Here is a 23,720-nt window from a genome sequence, read left to right as displayed (position 1 = left end):
TTTATTTCTCCTGTCAATTAGATCTTTACTTATTTCAGCCAATTTGTCCTCTTCCTCCATTGATTTAATAGGAGGAGATCCTTTGGGACAGTTTGCTATTGAAAATATACAGAATGAATGGAAGGTGTTTGTGAAGAAACCTCTGGACAGGGAAAAAAGGGACAATTATCTTCTGACTATCACAGCAACCGATGGGACCTTCTCCTCAAAAGCCATAGTTGAAGTGAAAGTTCTTGATGCAAATGACAACAGTCCAGTCTGTGAAAAGGTAGGCGGTTCTTTCTTTATGTATTACGAATTTGGATTTCTTTCTGGACCTTTCATTCGGACTCTCCTGTGGCGCTGGCTGTAATTCAGATGCGTTTCGTATGATAGCCGGTGAGCATTTAAGCAGAGGTGAGTGTTGAGTGGGGCAAGAGTTGGATCAGCTCCAGAACTATTTTGGGAAATGCTCAGTAGTTGGAACAGCTCATTCACAGATGCTGTAAATTACAGACAAGATTGCAGTTATGTTTAACTCTAAAAATGCTTTGTGAAGATTTCATTCCCCTTATTGGGGGCTGAGCCCATTTTGGGGGCACTGGCTGTTCTACACGAGGTCTGTGAGGGTGCTCCGCAGCTCTGGGGCCCGTTGAATATGAGAACACATACACCAAGAAGGGGCCGTTCCCATCCAAGCCTGCGGTGGGAGGACCGGGGCAGGAGAGCTCCCGGGGAGGGGCGGGGGTGTCAGCCTTTGGGAGGTGGTGATTAGATCGGCAGAGGAGTTGGGACTCCGTCCTAGAGAAGAGAGGACCTCGGAACCCGTTGCGTTTGGAAGGTGGAGCTGCCATGAGCCAAGAGTTCCTTACAGAAGACATGTTCGTTCGGTAGTGTCGTGTACACTTGGATGAGCGCGAGTGAGAGCACGGGGTGGAGGCGGCCAAAGGCACGAAGGGACAAAAGACGGTGCAGAGCGCAAGTTGGTGCCTGTGGTGCCGCCTGCGGGTGACAACGTGGCAGGCGTGTGATGTCGGGATTGACTGCCATTTCCTACAGAAGCGAGTGGGAGAAAGACCCAGATAGAAGCCTGGGGTGGGGTTGGCTTAAGAGGAAGCGTGTTGTGGTCTGTATTGGACTCATTAAGTGTAGGGTCACGGGACATCCAGTCGAATCGGTTTTGTAGACGTTTAGAGACAGTGAGATTGAAGATGGGCAGGGATGCAAACTTGGCTGTTTCTTTGGATGACGGACAATGGAATCCATCTGAGAGGATGATCACGAAAAGGGACAGAGTACCTGTGGGTATTTCCTCTCCTAGGGAGAAGGGAGGAGGAAGCAGAGGCGGGAGGAGGAGACCCCTACCAGGGCAGTGTTACTGAGAGGGCAAGAGCCGAGGATTTTTAGGAGGCAGGACAGCAAATGGGGGTTTGGCTGCTGAACAGATGACGGAGCTGTGGAAGCGAACTGTGGGACTCTGAGAGTGGCTTGGAGGCGGAGGGCTCGGCATCATGATGCGGACAGGTGCCTGGTTGCAGGGAGGGCGCGTGTCAGTACGCACATAGATTTGTCCACCGAAGAAAGAGGAGAGTCTGAGGAAGGGAGAAGAGTGGTAGATGAAGGGAAGGCTGGGGAAGAGAGCGGGGAAGACGGTCTGGAAGAAGGGACAGAGGAGATGAGCAGTGTCACAGCTGTGGCAAGGGACAGAGCCGTTCTCAGGGAAATAGAGCACAGTCAGCAGGGAAGGGAGCTTCAGAGGAGGGAGGACTTCATTCCCATCCATGTCTCTACTTTTTGGCAACAGTATCGTGTACGGCTGGGGGTTGGTTAAGTCTGTGTGTGTCGTACAGAAAATAAATGTGTGCGTCTTACTGTGTTTTTCTTTTAAACACTCGCACATTACTTGGATATGATGCGCTGTCATCTTTGAGAATAATAAAATTAAGATATTAGCTCATTTGAAATCATCAGTGTTGCAAAGTATCCTGCTTCATGAGTCATAAAGTGTAGTTTATCTAGAATTGAGCTCATCTTAAGAAAAAAAAAAAAATCAACAGACTCTTACCTGTTAGCCTTGTGTGTTGGTTGATAGCATGGATTTCTAATGAGTTGGAACTGGAAAAAAGGGTTGATTATGTTTGAGTTCAGTCAGATGGGAAGGGCGGGGGCAGGGTAACAGAAGAGTCCTGGCCATGGTGTCACTTGCACTCACCCTGGTGACCTGGGGGAATCTTTGTTTTCTCCATGACATGAGGATCACGTCTGTCTCCACTGCAGTTACCTGGCTCTGTGTTAGGAAAGATTGCAAATAATAACTTCCTGTATTGAAAATAGACAGGATGTAACAGGCATTGACTCACCAATTTTCAGATAAGTTAAACATGAAACCAACTTAAAGACACAAAGTATTCAGAATTCTGTAGGTTAAATGTCAGATCAGACTCTTTCATTGATACAGAGGAATTACCTGTGACTTGACTCCTTTTTGTTTTAAATATGTTTTATAAGAAAAATCGGTTTCAAAAGCTCCTCGGATTTTTAAATTCTGTCATTTCCCACATTTTCTGTGACCAAAGTTAAATGATTATTTTTTCTGTTATTCCCTTGGCAGTCATGTTAACGCTTAATGTTTTATGTTCGTGGTATTCAAAATCTTTGTAGAGCTTATATTCGGAAACGATTCCAGAAGATGCCTTTCCCGGGAAGCTGATCATGCAGGTGTCTGCTACAGATGCAGATATCCGCTCCAATGCTGAAATTACTTACACATTATTTGGTCCAGGGGCAGAAAAGTTCAAACTAAATCCAGACACAGGTAAGATGGGGTTTGGGGCAAAATTAACCATGTTCCAGCAAAGTCATATCAGATATAGGTGGTCTGAGGTCACATATAAAATTTGAAATTCTATCCCGTTCCTTGAAAATTTACTCTGATGCTACAAAATTGGCATCTTTTAGAATTAGAAATCTACACAGCAATTTAGTGTGTAAAATTTGGGATAAGATAAAAAAAAAATTGACAACAATATCGCCTACTTGAACCCAGAATTTAAAATTTAGTTTTTAATAGTAACTTTAAAAAAAACTCCATAATTGGGCGCCTGGATGGCTCAGTCGGTTGAGCGTCTGACTCTAGCTCAGGTCATGATCTCACAGTTCGTGAATCAAGCCCAGAGCCTGGAGCCTGCTTCAGATTCTGTGTCTCCCTCTCTCTCTGCCCCTCCCCTGCTCATGCTCTGTCTCTCTCTCTCTTTCAAAGATGAATAAACATTAAAAAAAAAAAAAACACACAACTCCATAATTTAAGTATATCTCAAACTTTGTGCTTTATCTGTTTTGTATATAGTTGATGTATACCATGATGAATGGTATTGTCTTTATATCTTTAAGACTGTTAGATTGTTTTCTCTCTTACAGTTTGTATTTTGTTAATATCAGGAGTCCAAGTAACAGTTTTCTGGGAGTTCCACCCCCCAGAACTAATTGTAAACATATGAATCTGTAAGTCAATTTAAAAATATTTTAAATTTGGAAAACAGGTAGCTTTTATTTTTTTTTTTATTTTTTTATTTTTTTTCAAAAGCTAGCTCCCAGCAGGGTTTGGAAACCTGGATCTCCGTGTGCTCCTGCAGCCGTTGACTCTATAGCATTGATAAAATTGCTGCTCCAAAATTTTGTCATTGTAAGAGGGAAAGGGGAAGAAATAGATGTGCATTTGCATCTCACACCTTAAACTTCAAGTGAATCCACTTCTTTGTTTGTTTTCAGGTGAACTGAAAACATTAGCCCCCCTTGATCGTGAGGAGCAAGCAGTTTATAACCTGCTCGTCAAGGCCACAGATGGAGGGGGTAGATTCTGTCAAGCCAGTATTGTGCTCACATTAGAAGATGTGAATGATAACGCCCCTGAATTCTCAGCCGATCCGTACGCCATCACCGTGTTCGAGAACACAGAGCCTGGGACGCTGTTGACTAGGGTCCAGGCCACGGACACAGATGCAGGTACCGTCCAGCTGATGCCGTTGGCTTCAGTCTGTGCTCTGAGATCTTAGGAACCTCATCCCCAGTTCGGTCTCTTTCACTTACTGACCTTATGCATCTTGATTAACTCACTGTTGTATTTCTTAATTCCTCAGCATTAAAAATGGAATGAAATCTTTAGGGTAATGAATCCATTTGTTATTCACGTTTGAAGTCTCAAAATTGTGCCCTGTGCACGTACCATTGTAAGACATCTGTGGTGTCCCTAAAATTGCGGTCAGAGACTGTATTAACTGATCTTCATATCCAATTGAATTAATCAGTGAAGTGTTATTTTATGAATAAACCATTAGTGACGTAGAGATTTTAATGTGGGCACAGAACAGCAAATGTCACACTGCTGTAGTTTTATAAACCTTTCACAATTTTTATGGAGAATATAATAGTCTAGGATACATATTTATAATCTTTCGATAGAGAAAACAATTTAAGTCATACTAATACTGAAGAATTAAAGCAATAACAAAAATACCACTTTTCAAATAAATCTTTTTTTTTTTTTTTTTTTAATTTTTTTTTTTTCAACGTTTTTTATTTATTTTTGGGACAGAGAGAGACAAAGCATGAACGGGGCAGGGGCAGAAAGAGAGGGAGACACAGAATCGGAAACAGGCTCCAGGCTCCGAGCCATCAGCCCAGAGCCTGACGCGGGGCTCGAACTCACGGACCGCGAGATCGTGACCTGGCTGAAGTCGGACACTTAACCGACTGCGCCACCCAGGCGCCCCATCAAATACATCTTTGACACTGCGGCTAAATCATAGATTTCATTTTAAAAGACCTGCTGGGTACTGCAGGACCATATGCTGTAGAATTCAGTCTTAAAAAGCCAGGTAGCTATGGAATTGTATTTGTTTTAGGTTAGTAAGTTGTCAGTGAAAATGTTTGCTTTTTAAAGATCAGAGTCCTAGGAACGTCTCAGTAACGAGTGTTCGCATTTTCCTTTTAAAACATGCTACACGTTTTTTCAAAAAGTAATTTAAATTTCTTGAAATAAAACACTCTGACATGATGTCGTGTGTCAACAGGACTGAATCGGAAGATCTCCTACTCGCTGATTAACTCTGCTGACGGGCAGTTCTCCATTAATGAATTCTCCGGAATCCTTCAGTTAGAAAAGCCCTTGGACCGAGAGGTGCGGGCCGTGTACACCCTTACCCTGAAAGCCGTAGACCAGGGTTTGCCGAGGAGGCTGACGGCTACCGGCACTGTTGTGGTGTCTGTCTTGGATATAAATGACAACCCCCCTGTGTTTGAATACCGTGAGTACGGCGCCACCGTGTCTGAGGACATTCTTCTCGGCACAGAAGTTCTCCAGGTGTATGCGGCCAGTCGGGATATCGAAGCGAATGCGGAAATCACCTACTCGATAATAAGTGGAAACGAACATGGAAAATTCAGCATAGACTCCAAAACAGGTAACCTGCCCTGAAAATGAGAAGAAGGCCTTTATTCTGCCAAAAAAGGCGAGATGGCCCAGCATGTCAGGCAGTACAGAGTGCCAGCTCGTAGATAGATCGGCAGTAGATCCTTTAAAAAGATGAAGGTTCTAAGTGCCTTCGACGTTTAAGCGGGGAAATGAAAACACACTCCAGGAATTCAGTCGAGATGTCCGATGCATTACACGAGTAAAGAGCAAGAGTGGGAGGTGGTGGGGGGTCTTGCGCAATGGCTACTCGTTCTCCATATCGAGTCCACGTGAAGTAGCTTAAGGGAAACCATAGTTTCCGCCTCTTCGATCCCAGTGTCTGTAGGAGGCATCTGATAATTCATTAAAACTGACGTCTTCATACGCTAGGTATATAGAATAGCCGAAGTACTTTGAATCTCAATGAATAACTATCCACAAGGTCAAGAGTTGCAGGAGGTATTGACTCCTGCTCCATACACGCTTTTGTCATCTTGTTAACCTGTGGTCTAAGCTGTTCGAATGTTCTACAAAGTCACTGCATTCAAACTGTATTTAATTGAGTGTGACTATTTCAGATGAGGAGCAGGTGTGTGTTGATGGGATTTTAAAACGTAGTTTTAATGCATACTGTAGAATTACTACTTTTAGGGCTTTTTAATAGGACGGACTGTAAGGAAACGAAAGGTGTTAAAGGAATCGTTAAATCAAAAAGATTTTATTTTTTATTTTTAAAAATTTACATCCAAATTAGTTAGCATACAGTGCAACAGTGATTTCAGGAGTAGATTCCTTAGTGCCCCGTAACCATTTAGCCCATCCCCCTTCCCACACCCCCTCCACTAACCCTCAGTTTGTTCTCCACATTTATGAGTCTCTTCTGTTTTGTCCCCCTCCCTGTTTTTATATTGTTTTTGGTTCCCTTCCCTTATTTTCGTCTGTTTTGTCTCTTAAAGTCCTCATATGAGTGAAGTCCTATGATTTTTGTCTTTCTCTAATTTCATTTAGCATAATACTCTCCAGTTCCATCCACGTAGTTGCAAATGGCAAGATTTCATTCTTCTGATTGCCGAGTAATACTCCATTGTATATATATACCACATTTTCTTTATCCATTCATCCATCAATGGCCATTTGGGCTCTTTCCATACTTTGGCTATTGTTGATAGTGCTGCTATAAACACGGGGTGCATGTGTCCCTTCAAAACATTACATCTCTATCCCTTGGATAAATGCCTAGTAGTGCAATTGCTGGGTCGTAGGGTAGTTCTATTTTTAGTTTTTTGAGGAACCTCCATAGTGTTTTCCAGAGTGGCTGCACCAGCTTGCATTCCCAAAAAAGAGATTTTTTTTTTTTTTTAATGATAGGATGTAAATAGTTATTCTGGAGACATAAAACAAGATATACGTTTCTATAAAAGAAAAACAATGAGGAGGAAAATATAAGCCAAAAAGTAGAATTCTTACGTCTCCTTTTTATTGTACTGTAGTGGCATCCATAGTAAACTATGGTTTAGAAGAAAGAAGAAATATAATTTTATAGTGGAATTTGGGTAGTATTGACTGGGAAAGCAATTTATGTATCACAGAGAAATAAATAAGGATCTAGGAATAGGCAAATTCATAACTTTAAATTGCTGAATGAAGAAATTAGAAAACACATATAAATGATAGGGGCGCCTGGGTGGCTCAGTCAGTTAAACATCTGACTTCGGCTCAGGTCACGAACTCAGTTTTTCAGTTCAAACACCACGTTGGGCTCTATGCTGACAGCTCAGAGCCTGGCACCTGCTTCGGATTCTGTGTCTCTCTCTGCCCCTCCTCTGCTGGTGCTGTGTCTCTCTCAAGAATAAACAAACATTGGGGCGCCTGGGTGGCGCAGTCGGTTAAGCGTCCGACTTCAGCCAGGTCACGATCTCGCAGTCTGTGAGTTCGAGCCCCGCGTCAGGCTCTGGGCTGATGGCTCGGAGCCTGGAGCCTGTTTCCGATTCTGTGTCTCCCTCTCTCTCTGCCCCTCCCCCGTTCATGCTCTGTCTCTCTCTGTCCCAAAAGTAAATTTAAAAAAAGTTGAAAAAAAAAATTAAAAAAAAAAAAAAGAATAAACAAACATTAAATTATATATATATATATATATACATATATATTTATATATATATATGTATATATATATATAAAAAAATGATAAATGTTTGAAGTAGAAATTAGAAATGGTTTGTTTAAAAGTTTCGATTTCAGTCACAGTAGGAGGAAGTGGTGGCATTTTAAAGTGATGAAGGTCATTTTCATTTTCTGTGCAGGGGCCATCTTTATCATTGAGAACCTGGATTATGAAAGCTCTCATGAATATTACCTGACTGTAGAGGCCACTGACGGGGGGACACCTTCATTAAGTGATGTGGCCACTGTGAGCATTAACATAACCGATGTCAATGACAACTCCCCTGTGTTCAGCCAAGACACCTACACAGCAGTGATCAGCGAAGATGCCGTCCTTGAGCAGTCTGTCATCACGGTGTGTATTTCCTCCCCTACCGTGTTCTTCTTCGGGGTCTTTGCAAGAAATTTCAGGAAGACCGATTCAGTTTTTGTTGTGGCCTTACTCGAAAATAATTGGAAGATGGGGAAATGTCTTTTGTTACCCTAGTCAGTTACTGACTCTATTAGAAATGATTGCCTTATAACAGCTAGTTATTGATGGCAGAAAAGCTTGCTTCATAGACCCCTTCCTCAGCTGTCTCCTAAGTAGGAGCGTGATGTCTTCTAGGTTATGGCTGACGATGCTGACGGACCTTCGAACAGCCACATCCGCTATTCAATTACAGATGGCAATCAAGGAAGTCCATTTACAATTGACCCTGCCCGGGGAGAAGTAAAAGTGACCAGGCTTCTCGACCGGGAAACAGTACGTGCAAAACTTTGGCTTAAATTGTTTACAGATTACCAAGTCGGTAAATAGAAGCTCCTTGTCCACTTAATGGGAGGCACCAGAAGGGTACAACCAACCTTGTTCTCAGGCAGTGAGAAGTAAGACATAAATACTGGAAAAGCAATTCCAGTACGAAAATCTCTAGAACAGAAGAGATGTGTTTCATACTGATAGAAGTTTGCATAACAAAAGTTCATGTTCAGGAAGAAACTCCTATGGGCTCTGGTGTTTGGAGGCACTTCATGGAGCTAGAAGCTGGGTTTTCAGTAATGGCAGGCTCAGAAAGCCATAGCTGTGGAGAGGCGAGTCGCCGTGAGGAACCGCATGAACAGAGACGTGGAAGATGTGGCAAGTACTTAGGTGATCATACTAGATTGTGTTGGAGTAGAGGAGTCCTGGTGAGAAGTGAGGGGCGCGTGCTAGGACGGGGTTCTAGGAACAGAGCAGAGGTTCACGCTGGCTGCTGCAGGCACAGGGAGCCGCTGAGTATTGGTGAGCCCGGGAGCGACTCGCCGAGGTGACTGTGCGGGTGAGCACCACGGTAGGCCTGAGTGGGGTGTAACATCGTGAGCCACCAGGCAGGTAGGAAGCCCAGGGCCCGAGGCTCCGCGGTGAGACACCGAGAGGCTGATTGGGAAGTGCCGTGACGCGCGAGCAGACAGATGCAGAAGCTTCGTGAAGGAGGCCTTAGAATCTGTGAAGCTGAGACACGGCTCTGCGTAGGAAGCGGTGGTGGCCGAGATGCCGGCTCCCCTCCAATGTAATGGTAATGGGGTGGTGCCCTCCGAGAGAAACGGGGCATTGTGAGGCTGCGGAAGCCTAGCGCCGGGAGAGGTTGTGGCACGTGGTTTTTGACGTTGTTTTAGAGGAGAGTGACGTACGTAAGTAGAAATACTCAGCCAGGATTCAGAGAGTTTACTCAAACTTCAGAAACTTGAAAGCCAGGAACACGGAGATGGCACAGGCCTCCGGAGAGGATTGTGGAGGCAGTCCGAGGTGATTAGATAAATGCAAGCAACTGACGAGAGGAAGGCCAGGCGGAAGTTCTGTCCCTCATGTGTCTCTCCGTCCCTCTGCTAACACTCACAGGCAGGGAGCTGCCTAGGGAGGTCATGAAGTGAGGAAGTGCAAAGATAGGACACTGCTGATCAGAGAGTCTAGTTTCAGAACAGTAACAGGTAAAGGGAAGATTAGAGGGACTTGGGGAAATAGTGATGAGCTACCTCCTGAAAGGCCGAATTCTTTCATTCCTTCTCTGACCTGTTCTTTTGAGCAGAGACTTTCCAAGAGTTTAGGAAGCATGACTGGTTAGCCTTCAGGCTGCTGTACTGTTGGGCTGAACAAATTTAGGACTTGTGACCGGTGCGCTTGTCCGCTCCTTTAATGCGCTAACGTCCGACAGGAGCCCGCAGAGGAGATGGCGCGTGCGCCCCAGGCCATTTGCCCTTCTCTGTTGGGCATCCTTTAGGACTAAGAGTCGGCAGAACATCCGCTGGGAATTTAGCCCCCTTTCTGGCTTCTTCCACCTCCCATTCTGGAAGGAGAGAGCTTAACAGGGGACTGCCCTAGAACAGAATCTACCTCACTCTATACAGCTTCTTTTGACGAGGTCAGTTTGTCCTGAGAGAGTCAGACAGCTGGCTGCGGTCCACGTGTAAGAGCGATGGGGGAGGGTGATCTGGAGCATCCTGAGGTGTCGAAGAGGGGCTACGACAGCTCCCCTCTGCTTCTGGCTGACGGTCCCATTTAGGCCTTAGAGGAGGCGGCTGCCCCTGTCGCGCACGCTCCGTTGTGTAGCTCTTCACGGCGCGCCCGTCTGTAGCTTGGGGAGTCGCCCACATCCAAGGCAGCACGCGGCCGGGGATGACGGTCGCCCAGGTCTGCCCTTGTGGGTGGTCAGCAGTCTGCTTCTGATGGAGCCCCGTTCTCAGGCCTCGTGAAGTGGACATGTGTTCTGTCTTGTCCCGGGAAAGATTTCAGGTTACACACTCACAGTCCAGGCTTCTGATAACGGCAGTCCGCCCAGGGTCAACACGACTACCGTGAATATCGACGTGTCAGACGTCAACGACAACGCTCCGGTCTTCTCCAAGGGAAACTACAGTGTCATTATCCAGGTAACCTTGGGGCGCTGAGTTTGTCGGGCACATTCCTTTTGAAAGGAGCTCATGCGTTGGCTTCATTGTTTGTTTGAAATCTCTTTCTTTTCCAAAGAGTACTTTTAGGAAAATGAGATGAGTAAAATGAGGGGGGGGGGGGGGGGTCTCCATCAGTACTGAGATGAGCATTTTCAAGGTGCAACCAAGCTTTCTCTCTTCTTTTTGTACTTTGGTTTTTAAGACATTCTCACTGGCTTGGTCCTTAATCTTGTTTTCTGCTGGCTTTTTTTTTTTTTTTTTAGTTGATTTATTTTGAGAGAGAGCCAGTGCTCATGCACACAAGTTGGGGAGGGGCAGACAGGGAGAGAGAGAATTCCAAGGAGGTTCCATGCTGGCCGTGCAGAGCCTGACAAGGGGCTTGAACTCAGTAACCGTGAGATCACGACCTGAGCTGAAGTCAGACACTTAACCGACTGAGCCACCCAGGCGCCCCCATCTGCCCGCCGGTTTCCGAGAGGCATCAGAGAATCGACTCCACCTCTTCTCCTTTACTCCTCCCCCACTCCACCCTTCTTCCACTCCCGCTACCCACACATGCTTTCTTCTCACACATTCCCTCCCCTCCAGCCCTGTCCAAATCCCCACCTTCCCCCCTCCTCCCCTCTTTCCTTCCCGTCAGTGCCCACCACAACCCCCCCACCCCCCCGAACCTTCCTGTCAAATGGAGCTGCAGTGAGACGTTGTTTTCCGTATACTCCATTTTATAGAAAACTTGCCTGTGTCTCTTGCCATGTAGATTGGGTTTTATTGCAAGTCGTGTGCGTTTTGGTTCTCTTCGGTGCAGGAAAATAAGCCCGTGGGTTTCAGCGTACTGCAGCTGGTAGTGACCGACAGGGACTCTTCGCATAACGGCCCACCCTTCTTCTTTACCGTTGTGAGTGGGAATGACGATGGAGTGTTTGAAGTGAACCAGCAAGGGGTCCTTCTCACATCAGCTGCCATAAAGAGGAAGGTGAAAGATCATTACCTACTGCATGTGAAGGTATGAAGGTCTTCAGGATTTTATATCGTGGATTTCTAGAGAAGGGGTCCTTTGCTGGCTCTAGAAATAAAAATGAGTAGAAGTGTGGGTTTTTGTTCTGTGGTGGTTCTTTTTCCCTTCTTTTTGCCGTTCCTTTTTTCTTTTAAATGTATATGTATTTTTGAGAGAGAGAGAGAGAGAGAGGGCATGAGCCATCAAAGGGGGGAGGGGCAGAGAGGGAGGGAGACAGGATCTGAAGCAGGCTCCAGGCTCTGAGCTGTCAGCCCAGAGGCCGAGGTAGGGCTTGAACTCACAAACTGTGAGATCATGACCTGAGCCGAAGGGAGACACTCAACTGCCTGAGCCACCCAGGTGCCCTCTTACCTTCGTTTTTATCCCACTGCACTTTGCGGGGCCCATGTATCCACATGATACTTTATCACAGATGTTAATGGAGCTCACCTTCCTTAGGAATTCGTGAAAGGGCTGTAAAGAAGTATTTATTCTTGTCCTTAATAGGCTTCTTGTTTAGAAGTATTTCATGGTAACTTTTTAAAACTTGAGTGAGGGAAGCCAAATTTTTATTAAGAAGTTAACGATGACCTAAGACCAAGGTGTTGTTGTGTTTTTGGTTTTAATTTCCTCATAGGTGGCCGATAACGGAAAGCCTCAGTTGTCGTCTTTGACGTATATTGACATTCGGGTCATTGAGGAGAGTGTCTATCCGCCTGCAATCTTGCCACTAGAGATTTTCATTACTGCTTTTGGAGAGGAATACTCAGGCGGTGTCATCGGGAAGGTTCACGCAACAGACCAGGACGTGTATGACACTTTAAGCTATAGTCTTGATCCGCAGATGGGCAACCTCTTCTCTGTTTCCAGCACAGGGGGTAAGCTGATAGCACACAGAAAGCTAGATGTAGGGCAGTACCTTCTCAACGTCAGCGTAACCGATGGGAAATTCACGACAGTGGCGGACATCACGGTGCACATCAGACAGATAACCCAGGAGATGCTGAACCACACCGTCGCCGTCCGCTTCGCCAACCTCACTCCGGAAGAATTCGTTGGTGACTACTGGCGCAACTTCCAGCGAGCTTTGCGGAACATCCTGGGCGTGAGGAGGAATGACGTCCAGATCGTTAGTTTGCAGCCCTCTGAACCCCATCCACATCTGGATGTCTTGCTTTTCGTAGAGAAATCAGGGAGTGCCCAGGTTTCAACCAAACTACTTCTGCACAAGATCAATTCTTCTGTGACTGATCTCGAGGAAATCATGGGTGTTAGGATCCTGGACGTGTTCCAGAAGCTCTGTGCAGGGCTGGACTGCCCGTGGAAGTTCTGTGATGAAAAGGTGACTGTGGACGAGAACATTATGTCGACGCACAGCACGGCCAGACTGAGTTTCGTGACTCCCCGCCACCACAGGACAGCTGTGTGTCTCTGCCAAGGTAACGCACATAAGTCGGGAAACAGGCGGTACGGATCATTTCGCGGGCAGCCTTTGAAGGCTACACACGAATCGTTTTCTTGAATTTCTTGAAGTTCCTGTTAATGGGCTTTCCCCCCTCTCCTGTCTCTTCTTCTGTTGTTTTTTACAGAGGGAAGATGCCCAGTCGTCCATCATGGATGTGAAGACAGTCCATGCCCTGAGGGATCTGAGTGTATCGTTGATCCCAGAGAGGAGAAATACACCTGTGTCTGCCCGGGTGGCAAGTTTGGTCAGTGCCCAGGTGAGAGTTCAGTGATGAGGGGTGCTTCCGTTTGAAAAAGTCACTTCCAGTGTTCCTTGCCATTGTTTTTTGTTTTTTGTTTTTTTTCTGTTAGCTTTGGTAAATATTGTCAAGTGCGTTTATAATAACAAGTCAAGGGTGTGGATGAGTAAGGAGGAGCAGTAGTAACTTCTTCCACAGAACTCACCCGAATTAACGGCGATGCTCTTTGTTCTTCATCATCGTGCTCATGTAAACATACAGTCCATATGTGCACATTCATGGTGCTTTTTTTTTTTCACATTCCCTTTAAGAATAAATAGTTACCATATCTCATATAGTCTACTGCTTGCTTCTCCCCCTGTTTAATGTATGTTATGGGCATCTTTCCAGGTCATTGCACGTAAACCTAATGCTTCTGAATGGCTCTACCATGATTTATTCAACATTTTCCTTATTCATAGAGCTTGAGGTTCTTAAGATGTTTCCTTGTGTTAAAAATGAATCCTTTTCTGCACTTAATCGCGGCGAGGCTTTGACTAATGTATACAAGTGTTGAATCATTCTGTGGCAGTTCTGAAACTAATGTGGCATTGTATGTTAATTATACTTCAGTTTTTACAAAAGCACTTGTATACATACAGCCTTATTTATCGGTGCTTTCTTTTCTAAAACAAGGATTTACTGTGTCAAAGATTAACTACGTTTTTAATTTTTAAATGTACCATTATGTTAGTTTCCCAGAAAGTTATACCAATTCCTTCCTTGCAGTCACGTGTGACCGTTTCCCTCCCCATTTTCTTGGCAATGCAAGGTTTTCAATTAAAAAACAAATTCCATCATCCGGTGGGCATGAAATGATATCTAGTTAGTTTACTGTGGATTTCTCCAGCTTTTTTGTGAATGTTTTGTTTTCTTTTTATTCCTAGTAGCATTTCCTCTCCGGGACTGTTCACAGTCTTTGCTAGTTTGTCCAGCTTATCTGTCTGGTTTTTGTTTCAGTGTATAGATCACTCTGTGTGCTGTGAGCATGAACATTATCTCCAACCCACTGTCTGTCTATTACTGTCTATTGTTTACAGTATCTTTTGTCATTTTGAAATACAACTTTTGCCTGTTCTAATTTTTACGTAGCCATTTCCATCTCTGGAGAGTGATATTATTTTCATTATTTTTGGAGACTGGGAATTAGATCTTGCTTGAAAAGTTTCCCCAAACCGTGTGAGGCTGTGTAAATATTTTCCTAAGTTGTCTTCTAATAATTTTATATTGAACATTTTTATATTTACTTTTTTAAATACGTATTTCTTGAAGTTTATTTTGACAGAGTCCACGCGTGTGCGTGCGTGCGTCGGGGAGGGGCAGAGAGAGAGAGGGAGAGAGAATCCCAAGCAGGCTCCACACTGTCTGTATAGAGCCCAACGTGAGGCTTGAACTCATGAACCGTGAGATCATGACCTGAACTGAAATCAAGAGTTGGACACTTAACCAAGCCACTCCTGAACATTTTTATATTTAGATCTTGCATTATTTTAGAACTCATTCCTGATAACAGTAGTCTAATTCTCTTCCAAAAAGAGACCCAGTGGTGCTGTGCTTTTTTTAAAGCAAATTGACATTTTCCATCAGATTGAACTTTATAATGTTGTAACCTTAAATAAAAACTTGGATCAGTGTTGGGGCGAAATCTCCCTTTTAAAGATAGCTTTTAAAAGATCAGCTTGGTTCTGATTTATGTTTTCCTCTTTGTGATTCACAGGGAGTTCATCTGTAACATTTACTGGAAACAGCTTTGTGAAATACCGTCTAATGGAAAACGAAAACAGATTGGAGATGAAACTGACCATGAGGCTCAGAACATACTCTGCTCACGCAGTTGTGATGTATGCTCGCGGGACTGACTACAGCATCTTGGAGGTACATTTTTGAACCTCACGTTACGGAAGACTTAAAAATACAAAATTCCCATTTTGTTTCTATGGTCCATTTTTGAAAAAACAATTAAAGGAAATGGTTTTATTCCACACTTAAATGGTCTCTTGATACTTCTAAGTTTTAGACTTTGTGGGCCAAAAAGCTCCTTTATTTGCTCTGCAGTAACATAGAGATTGACTTCTTTTTTTCACAACCTTTTCAGGTCACATGACCATTAATGTTCAAACTCTAAGCGATATTACATCTTATTCGTGTCATAGAGAATTTGTAGAGAACATATGTAAATGCTTGAAGTGGTAATTATCCTCCACCCCCCCCCTTTTTTTTTTTTTTTTTACCTTACCTGATACTATTTTTATTGTTCAGTTAACAGTTAGTTGTTATTTCTGTGATGCTTTTTGGATGTGCGGTTTGAACTTGATATCCCTGTAACGTCCATTTTTACTCTTTCTGCCGTGAGCAGATGAGCCTGTGTTCTGTAGTACTTAAGTGCAAGGCCTCACTGACTTTCTACCTTCAAGTGCTCACCGTGCCTCTCCTTTAGATGTTTGATCAGAGTTCATAATTGCAGGTTCTGTGGGAGTAATGTGAACGGCCATTGTTTTCATGACAGATTCATAATGGACGGCTACAGTACAAATTTGACTGTGGAAGCGGCCCTGGAATTGTCTCTGTTCAAAGCATTCAGGTCAACGATGGGCTGTGGCATGCAGTGTCTCTAGAAGTGAATGGAAACTACGCTCGGCTGGTTCTCGACCAAGTTCACACTGCATCAGGCACAGCCCCTGGGACTCTGAAAACCCTGAACCTGGATAACCATGTGTTTTTCGGTGGCCACATCCGCCAGCAAGGCACAAGGCACGGAAGAAGCCCCCAAGTGGGTAATGGCTTCAGGGGTTGTATGGACTCCATTTATTTGAATGGGCAGGAGCTCCCTTTAAACAACAAACCAAGAAGCCATGCACACATTGAAGAATGGGTGGACGTCTCTCCTGGGTGCTTGTTAACGGCTACCGAAGACTGCTCCAGCAACCCTTGCCAGAATGGAGGCGTTTGCCAGCCATCCCCTACCGGAGGTAGGCTTCGTGACGTGGTCCTTTTTAAAACGCTACACACGAATACACGCAGTTCCTCAAGTATTTCTGTTTCCCCCTTTTCATTCAAATGATAGGTCAGATACTGCAGTCAGTGTTGGAATCGAGTGGTTGGTGCATGTTGCACCAGACCGGGGCGTGGGCTAGGATTCTTCCCTGCGGTGAGGCCGCAGTGGGTGGTGTCTTACCTGCCGAGGTCCTGCAGACACGTGGCAGGTGCACCCAGAGGAAGTGTGTCCAGACACCCCTCGTTCCGCACCAGGAGCCACTGGTGAACTACGGCTAACTCTGCACTTTTTCTCCACCCACACTGACATTGACCCAGCGGGACTCAGAATTGTACACTTTGTTCTTTTGAGTGCCCTTCTTTGATCTGATGGCTCAGCACCCAACGACTGCTAGTCGTGCTAGTTATAGATGGGGTGTGGTTTTCCAGAAGGCCTCAAACCCTCCTGAAGCGTCACCAGTCCTCTCCCGAAGCCCTGACGTGGAAGAGTGCGCCGAGACTTTTTTCACCTGGCCCCATTTGTTTCCTTTCCCAGTAATAGAAATTATGACACTCCTGGTGCCTGAGAAATAGAGCTTTGTGTAAGGGATAGAGCAAATATCGAAATAACACTTGGGTGAGATTTCAGAAGCTTCGGTTTTTTTGTTATTTTCTGTGGAAAGCATCTGTGCACACTATATGCAAACAACGGGCCAGGTCAGCCCCACAGTAATAGTCTGAATGAAAGCGTAGACTGTGCTCGTGAGGTCAGCCGGGAGGCTCTCTTGTTGCGTCACTCATGCATGAGGCTGAGAGAAGCATGTTCTGGAAACGTGCTCCTGCAGTCCCTGTGGCAGCTAGACACTGGCTCTGTCTCATGTCACAGTCTTTATGTTCCTTTGGACAGATTTGATAATCCCCTTTCGTTAATGATAGCTCATAGTCTCACAGTGCCTTCACGTTTACTGTTCTCTTGTTTAGCCCCTAAAAGGTTGTGAGTTGTGAATTGACGTAAATGTCCAGTAGTAAGTGTTGTCTACGTGGTCCCTCAAATAAAGGACTGTTGGTCCCTACTCTATATGCTTGGCCCAACAACCTTACCTAAACTATGATTCACTAAAGCTAACGACGAGTTCTCTCTTCCGTTCTTTGTGTTAGGGTTCTCCCAAAAGCGGAAGGGATAGCTTGTTGATCTAGACCACATTTTACCCAGAGGGAATAGGAATTTTACTAACTTTTATGGGTCTCCGAGTCTCCTCTTAGTAAAAACCAATGTACTGAGATACAGTTTTTGAGTTACTGATTGGACTTCTTTGTTCCCTTTTGCTCATTTAGGTTATTACTGTAAATGCAGTGCTTTGTACATAGGGACGTATTGTGAGCTGAGCGTCAACCCGTGTTCCTCCAACCCATGCCTCTATGGTGGCACGTGCATTGTGGACAACGGAGACTTCGTTTGCCAATGCCGAGGATTGTACACTGGCCAGAGGTATGTGTGTTTTTCTTAACTTTTGTAATTACAGTATTAAAAAGTTTTTTAGATGGATGCTTGATACATACATCTGACTAAATTTACGTGTTGTTTTCTCTTGCACTGTATTTATCTACAGTAGAAAGTGTTAAGTTTATGCGTATTTCCCCTTCCTTCTTCAGGTGCCAGCTTAGTCCATATTGCAAAGATGAGCCCTGTAAAAATGGTGGAACATGTTTTGACAGCTTGGATGGTGCCGTCTGTCAGTGTGATTCGGGCTTTAGGGGAGAAAGGTAAGTGGCTTCTTCCAGAGTTTGTATCTGCTCTTCTGTGTAGTGTCAAATCAAATAGCAGATGGAACAGAAGTTGATTAATCTGGACTCTGTTGCTTCAGATTTTCATAATCCTCACATAGCTCCTTGTAGAATTTCTCTCTTCACTCTTTAAAAACAGCGAGCAGGTGATAGCGTAATGCTTGACAATACTTGCGGACGTCAAAGATATTTATAAGCAGAACATACGGGTTCTTGGAGGCAGTATATGTTTGCGGGAAGAGTGACGATTTTTTTAAGGTGGATACACGTGACGTTGTTACCGGTCTTGAGTGGGATGACAATGACCTCTTCTCATAATCTCTTATAGCTAACATTTAGATAGCATCTAGACCCCCTTTCAACTCTCATTATCTTTTGTAATCCTTACCATAATGCTAAGAGGTGATGATTATTTCCGAGAGGAGGAAAATGAGGCTCAGAGCTGCCTGCTAGACACCGCGAAAGAGGCAGGTTGGTGATGGGGCGCCTGGGTGGCTCAGCCGGTTGAGTATCCGACTTCGGCTCAGGTCTTGATCTCATGGTTTGTGAGTTCGAGCCTCGCATCGGGGTCTGTGCTGCCAGCTCAGAGCCTGCTTCAGGTTCTGTGTCTCCCTGTCTCTCTGCCCTTTCCCTGTTCCAGCTCGGTGTCTCCCTCCAAAATAAACATTTAAAAAAAAAAATTTCAAAAGTTACTTGGTGAGGGGCAACTGGGTGGCTCAGTCAGTGCTGAGCATCTGACTCTCCAGGGTCATGGGATGGAGCCCCATGCTGACAGCGCTCGGCGCACTTAGGATTTTCTGTCTGTCCCTGCCTGACTCGCATGTGCACGCTCTCTCAAAACAAAACCGTTCATGTTATTTCTAAGTGCCTGATGCTTCACTGAAGTGTTCACTGTCAATCTTGTTGCAAGGCTTTTAAGTGTGAGCTGCTTGTAGGTATTTGCATATGCTTTTGCTCAAGTGGTGGTTAGAGCCCTGAATTTGGCCATCAGTCACATGGTCTTAGTTCCTAAGTTGTTGACTTTTAGTAATTCCAGTGAATCAATCCGTGATATATTTGAGAAAAATGTCTCAAACTTTCAATGGCAGGTGAGTGTGGGGCCAGGGCAGTAGCTACCTTTTATTAAAGGAGGGAGGGTTTGAGAAGTGTCAGGTGCACCCTCCCAGGGCCCCCATTTGGAAAGGCAGAGGGGACAGAGTGGCATGTGAAGTGTTAGGTCAGGTGATGGGCTTTGGGAGGTTTTCCACAAGAGAAACATTTTTAGTTTGTTTATTTTGATAGAGACAGAGCACAAGTGGGGCAGGAGCAGAGAGAGGGAGAGAATCCCAAGCAGGCTGTGTGCTGTGAGTGCAGAGCCTGATTACAGGGCTTGAGCTCATGAACCATGAGATCGTGAACCAAAACCAAGAGCCCCTGATGCTTAATCACCTGAGCCACCCAGATGCCCCGACTGTTTCCTAACCTTTCACATGTCTTAGGAAACTGTTATCTTTCCAAGCAGGAACATCTCCTTAGAAATTGAGGCTCGCATATTAGAACAGTTTCCAGCATACCATTTCTCAAAATGCACTTTCTTAAAGAATCTGTAACAAACTGGTGCACTCAGCTCAGTCTGTGAGTTTGCTTTAGTCAGCTGTGGAATCCTAGAAGAGTAGCGTTTGAATATGGCTTGACATAATGTTTATCTCCCACAGGTACCACATATAGGATCACATGATCAGTTACCCCGAAGGGTTTTTGTTGGGATCACTGTTGTCAGCTGTGTGTTTTTGGGAGTTACAGATTTTCCTCTGTTTGGGTGCCGTCCTTCCGTGAGAGTTGCAGGCCAGGTGTATTCTGATTTCCGTTGCTCGTTGTCTGTCCTCCTTGCAGGTGCCAGAGTGACATTGACGAATGCGCTGCCAGCCCCTGCCGCAACGGAGCCCTCTGCGAGAACACGCACGGCTCCTACCACTGTAACTGCAGCCACGACTATAGGGGGAAACACTGTGAGGATGCTGCCCCCAATCAGTACGTGTCCACGCCGTGGAATATCGGACTGGCTGAAGGAATAGGAATTCTCGTCTTTGTAACCGGGATATTCTTACTGGCGGTGGTGTTCGTCCTCTGCCGCAAGATGATCAGTCGGAAGAGGAAGCACCAGGCCGAACCTGAAGACAAGCACTTGGGACCAACCACAGCTTTCTTGCAGAGACCATATTTCGATTCAAAGCTAAATAAGAACATTTACTCGGACATCCCACCCCAGGTGCCCGTCCGTCCTATATCCTACACTCCAAGCATTCCAAGTGACTCCAGGAACAACCTTGACCGCAATTCCTTTGAGGGATCTGCTATCCCGGAGCATCCCGAATTCAGCACCTTTAACCCCGAGTCTGTGCACGGACACCGGAAGGCAGTGGCCGTCTGCAGCGTGGCCCCGAACTTGCCTCCCCCACCACCTTCCAACTCCCCTTCCGACAGCGACTCCATACAAAAGCCCAGCTGGGACTTCGACTATGATAGTAAGAGCGGCTTTTTCCATCTGAGTAAAATGTCACTAAGCTCAATAGTGACCTTGTAAATTCTGCCAGAGATTCTGGTGGCTCCATTCACAATGTGTGGAACCTCTGGCAGTGACAGATAGGCTCAGCCTCTGAAGACCTTTAGTAGGATTTGAAAAACCTTCCGGGGCTGAGCCCTGTGGCTGTGATGTTACCTTAATCAAGGAATTGAGTCTAGTCCTATTTGTATTAATATTCAGAAGAGAGCATTCCATTATTGTAATGGATATAGGTTCTCAAGTATGATTCTGAGGGCTTTTTATGACAAATTAGGAAGGGCATTTGCATGGTAGGATTTTTTTAAATATGGCCAAAAGTGGTGGCCTGACTTGTCTTTTGATGCTTTAAAAATGCTATGTACCTCTTTATTTTGAGAGAAAGGGCACAAATCAGCAAGGGGCAGAGAGAGCAGCAGGGCTTGTGCTCACCTGATGTGGGGCTGGAACTCACGAACCGTGAGATCATGATCTGAACGGAGGTCAGATGCTGAACCCGCTGAGCCACCCAGGCGCCCCTAAAAGGAAGTTCTAATGCCCGTGTCCACTAACGGTCTCCATAAGGGGGTTCATTGGGAATTTCCGTTCTGTGAATCTGCAAGGATACTTGCACGGGTTCGGTTTTTCAGATGCTTCTCCTTTTTCCAGTCGTTCCCATATGAAGTCCATGTCGGGCGGGCCTCTGGTGTCACCTGCTTGGAGCGAGCATTCAGCAGTGACCGTGCCGGAGGCCTTGCCCCCTCACGGAGCTCACTGTTGTCCTCTCTTGCTTTCAGCTAAAGTAGTGGATCTCGATCCCTGTCTCTCCAAGAAACCTCTGGAGGAGAAGCCTTCGCATCCGTACAGCGCCCGGGAGAGCCTGTCGGAGGTGCAGTCGCTCAGCAGCTTCCAGTCGGAGTCGTGTGACGACAATGGTGAGTGAGTCGTTCGGAAACACCGTGGCTGGCAGCGCGGGCTGGTATGTGCAACCTCGTAGGTGCGCCAGGTGCCCCTGTTGAGTCCCCGACTGTGGCCAAGTTCCACTCGGGACCACTGGTGACCTGGACCTCGCACGACTTGCATGAACGCCTGCAGGGGACTGTAGTTAAAACCTCCTTCACGGGCGGACAGGAGCCGCTTGTCAGAAATGGGGAGGAACGCCTGCCTCACTGAAAGATCTTTCCTGATTGGCTCGCTTCATATCGGCCTTTTTTCCACGACAGTAAATGTTTTTAGAGGTTTTGTGGGCTGAAAAAAAATAAATAAATAAAGCACGCTCGTAGCAACTTAATCTTGAGCGCGGCCCCCGCACCCTTCACGCTCGCACCCCCGGGAGGAGCCCGATGGGGTGGTTGGAAACGTTCTGTTCCAGCAGCACCTTTGGGATTACAAGGTTCTATTCATCTCTTCCCCCGACTCCCCTGCGGCCCAGCTCCTGCTTGGATCAGAGCGCACTGACTGAGAGCACAGTTTAAGAGATTGCTAGTAAGTTTGATTCTATTTCTGATGAAGAAAGTTTGACAGTGGGATCTTCGGATTTCCCTAGGTGAATTGTGTTCCCAGCTTCACCACGGTAACACTTGCCAGTAGAGAAAATTGCTACTATTCAGTAACAAAATCGTTGTTAGTGGAAATTTTTGAATCTCAGAATTAGTATGTTTGACTAATTTTTTTCCTGCATAAAAACGTAATGTGTTTAAACATTTCAAATACAGGCGGAAAGAAATGACCCCACTAATTATTCTTTGATTGTTTCTAAACCCAGAGTAATAGGGTTCATAACATGTTGTGGAGTCCTTTTCCAGACTAAAGATGGCCATAAGCATCCTCCATTCATTTCTGACTTCTAGCGTGTTCTGTGTGATATCAGGTACAGTGTCTGTTCCTCAGCGACAGAGTGTATGAACCTAGCTTTGCTTATCAAACCAACAACAACAGGATACAATTCTTTCCATCATTAGGCTTAATCTTTAAAACATTAGTGTTGCTAGTTTATGTAGATTATGTTGTTCATAAATACGTTTCAGAGTTTTGTCATATTTTGCTAATCCCCTTCCTTGCTTTTAATTACCTCCTAAATACTTTTAATAAAGTATGGTCACATTAGCTATGAGTTAATTGCCAGAAAACCGTGTGAGAGCCAGGAGTGTTTGTATTTTAATCCTTAACATAATTGTAATCATTATCAGTCATAAAGACCGTATTAAGAACCTCTGCTTAAATTCTAAAGCTCTTCTAACACGTTCCTACAAATGTTGTGGCTTAAAACAAGATAAATGTGTTCTCTTACTGTTCCCTAGTTTAGAAATCCAACACAGGTCAGTAGGCTAACGTCAGGGTGCCTTTACTGGGGGCTCGAGAGGACAGTCTGTTTCCTCACCTTTTCTAGCTCCTAGAGGCCACGTTCTTCTCCCTGGCCATGCTTCTGTAGTCCTAGCTCCCTCAAACTGCAGCCGGGAGAGTTTCTGCCCTTTTAAGGACCTTTGTGAAGAATACAGTGGGCGCATATAGGCCGTTCGGGAAAATCTTCCCGAGGTCTTTAATCACACCAGCAAAGTCAGGGACGGTAACTCATTCACAGGCTCGTGGGATTAGATGGGGACATCTTGGAGGGCCGTCATTGTGTCTACCACACACACGTTTATCTTGGCATCCATGCTTTCACACAGTCTGATACACAAACGAAAAGGGAATTTACCCAGGAAACAGCCAAGCAGCCAGTTTGCATTTCTCTGCTAGTATGTTAGCTCCTCAGCTGTTAGCTTGTCTGCAAAAAGAAGTAATTTGGAGTGGGCGTACACAGAACAGAGTTAAAGCCAGTTTTGTGCTTATGTTACACATTTTGTTGTATTACGTAATGCCAAATTTTTCTGGGAATGTATGAATTCATTAAAAAAAACCCAGAAAATTGGCTTAGCAAGTATTTTCCTATTTAAATCTGAACGCTTTTGCCCTGAGATGTTAACATAAGGATTGTTTTGTCAATGACTAGATCCCTAAGTCAGAAAACTTAGAGCAACAAAATTGCTTCAATTATGGTATAACGTGGTTACCTTATTTGATGAATAATACGTAGCCTGATGAGAAAAATGTCTAAGATCTATCACAGCAAGAACATAGGAGTCATGCATAATTATGTGTTCTGTTAAAGTATTCACTTTGTGTTTTTACGAGGTAGGAATTGTGTAATATCAAGGAATCCTATTTAATGCATTG

The 23,720-nt window shown here is 45.1% G+C and overlaps 1 protein-coding gene across 8 annotated transcripts in view; it reads left to right on the top strand.

Annotated features, from left to right (window-relative positions):
* Nucleotides 1-23,720, top strand: part of FAT1 (FAT atypical cadherin 1) — a 135,036-nt gene that overhangs the window by 106,796 nt on the left and 4,520 nt on the right. For 5 of the 8 annotated variants that reach the window (XM_058720023.1, XM_058720020.1, XM_058720022.1 and 2 more), the window contains 16 exons: nt 72-268; nt 2,641-2,794; nt 3,748-3,981; nt 5,049-5,438; nt 7,726-7,940; nt 8,193-8,330; nt 10,328-10,471; nt 11,298-11,495; nt 12,124-12,925; nt 13,076-13,207; nt 14,946-15,103; nt 15,735-16,197; nt 17,537-17,690; nt 17,855-17,965; nt 19,859-20,490; nt 21,302-21,439. In XM_058720023.1, coding sequence (XP_058576006.1) covers nt 72-268; nt 2,641-2,794; nt 3,748-3,981; nt 5,049-5,438; nt 7,726-7,940; nt 8,193-8,330; nt 10,328-10,471; nt 11,298-11,495; nt 12,124-12,925; nt 13,076-13,207; nt 14,946-15,103; nt 15,735-16,197; nt 17,537-17,690; nt 17,855-17,965; nt 19,859-20,490; nt 21,302-21,439 — 4,260 coding nt within the window. Of the gene's footprint in view, nt 1-71; nt 269-2,640; nt 2,795-3,747; nt 3,982-5,048; nt 5,439-7,725; nt 7,941-8,192; nt 8,331-10,327; nt 10,472-11,297; nt 11,496-12,123; nt 12,926-13,075; nt 13,208-14,945; nt 15,104-15,734; nt 16,198-17,536; nt 17,691-17,854; nt 17,966-19,858; nt 20,491-21,301; nt 21,440-21,936; nt 21,990-23,720 lie in introns of all 8 variants that reach the window. The other 3 variants (XR_009258925.1, XM_058720025.1, XM_058720026.1) reach the window with 1 other exon arrangement.

The sequence above is a fragment of the Neofelis nebulosa genome, chromosome 3 (assembly GCF_028018385.1).
Source record: "Neofelis nebulosa isolate mNeoNeb1 chromosome 3, mNeoNeb1.pri, whole genome shotgun sequence".
Taxonomy (NCBI): Eukaryota; Metazoa; Chordata; class Mammalia; order Carnivora; family Felidae; genus Neofelis; species Neofelis nebulosa.
This window is presented reverse-complemented; position numbering and strand designations above follow the sequence as displayed.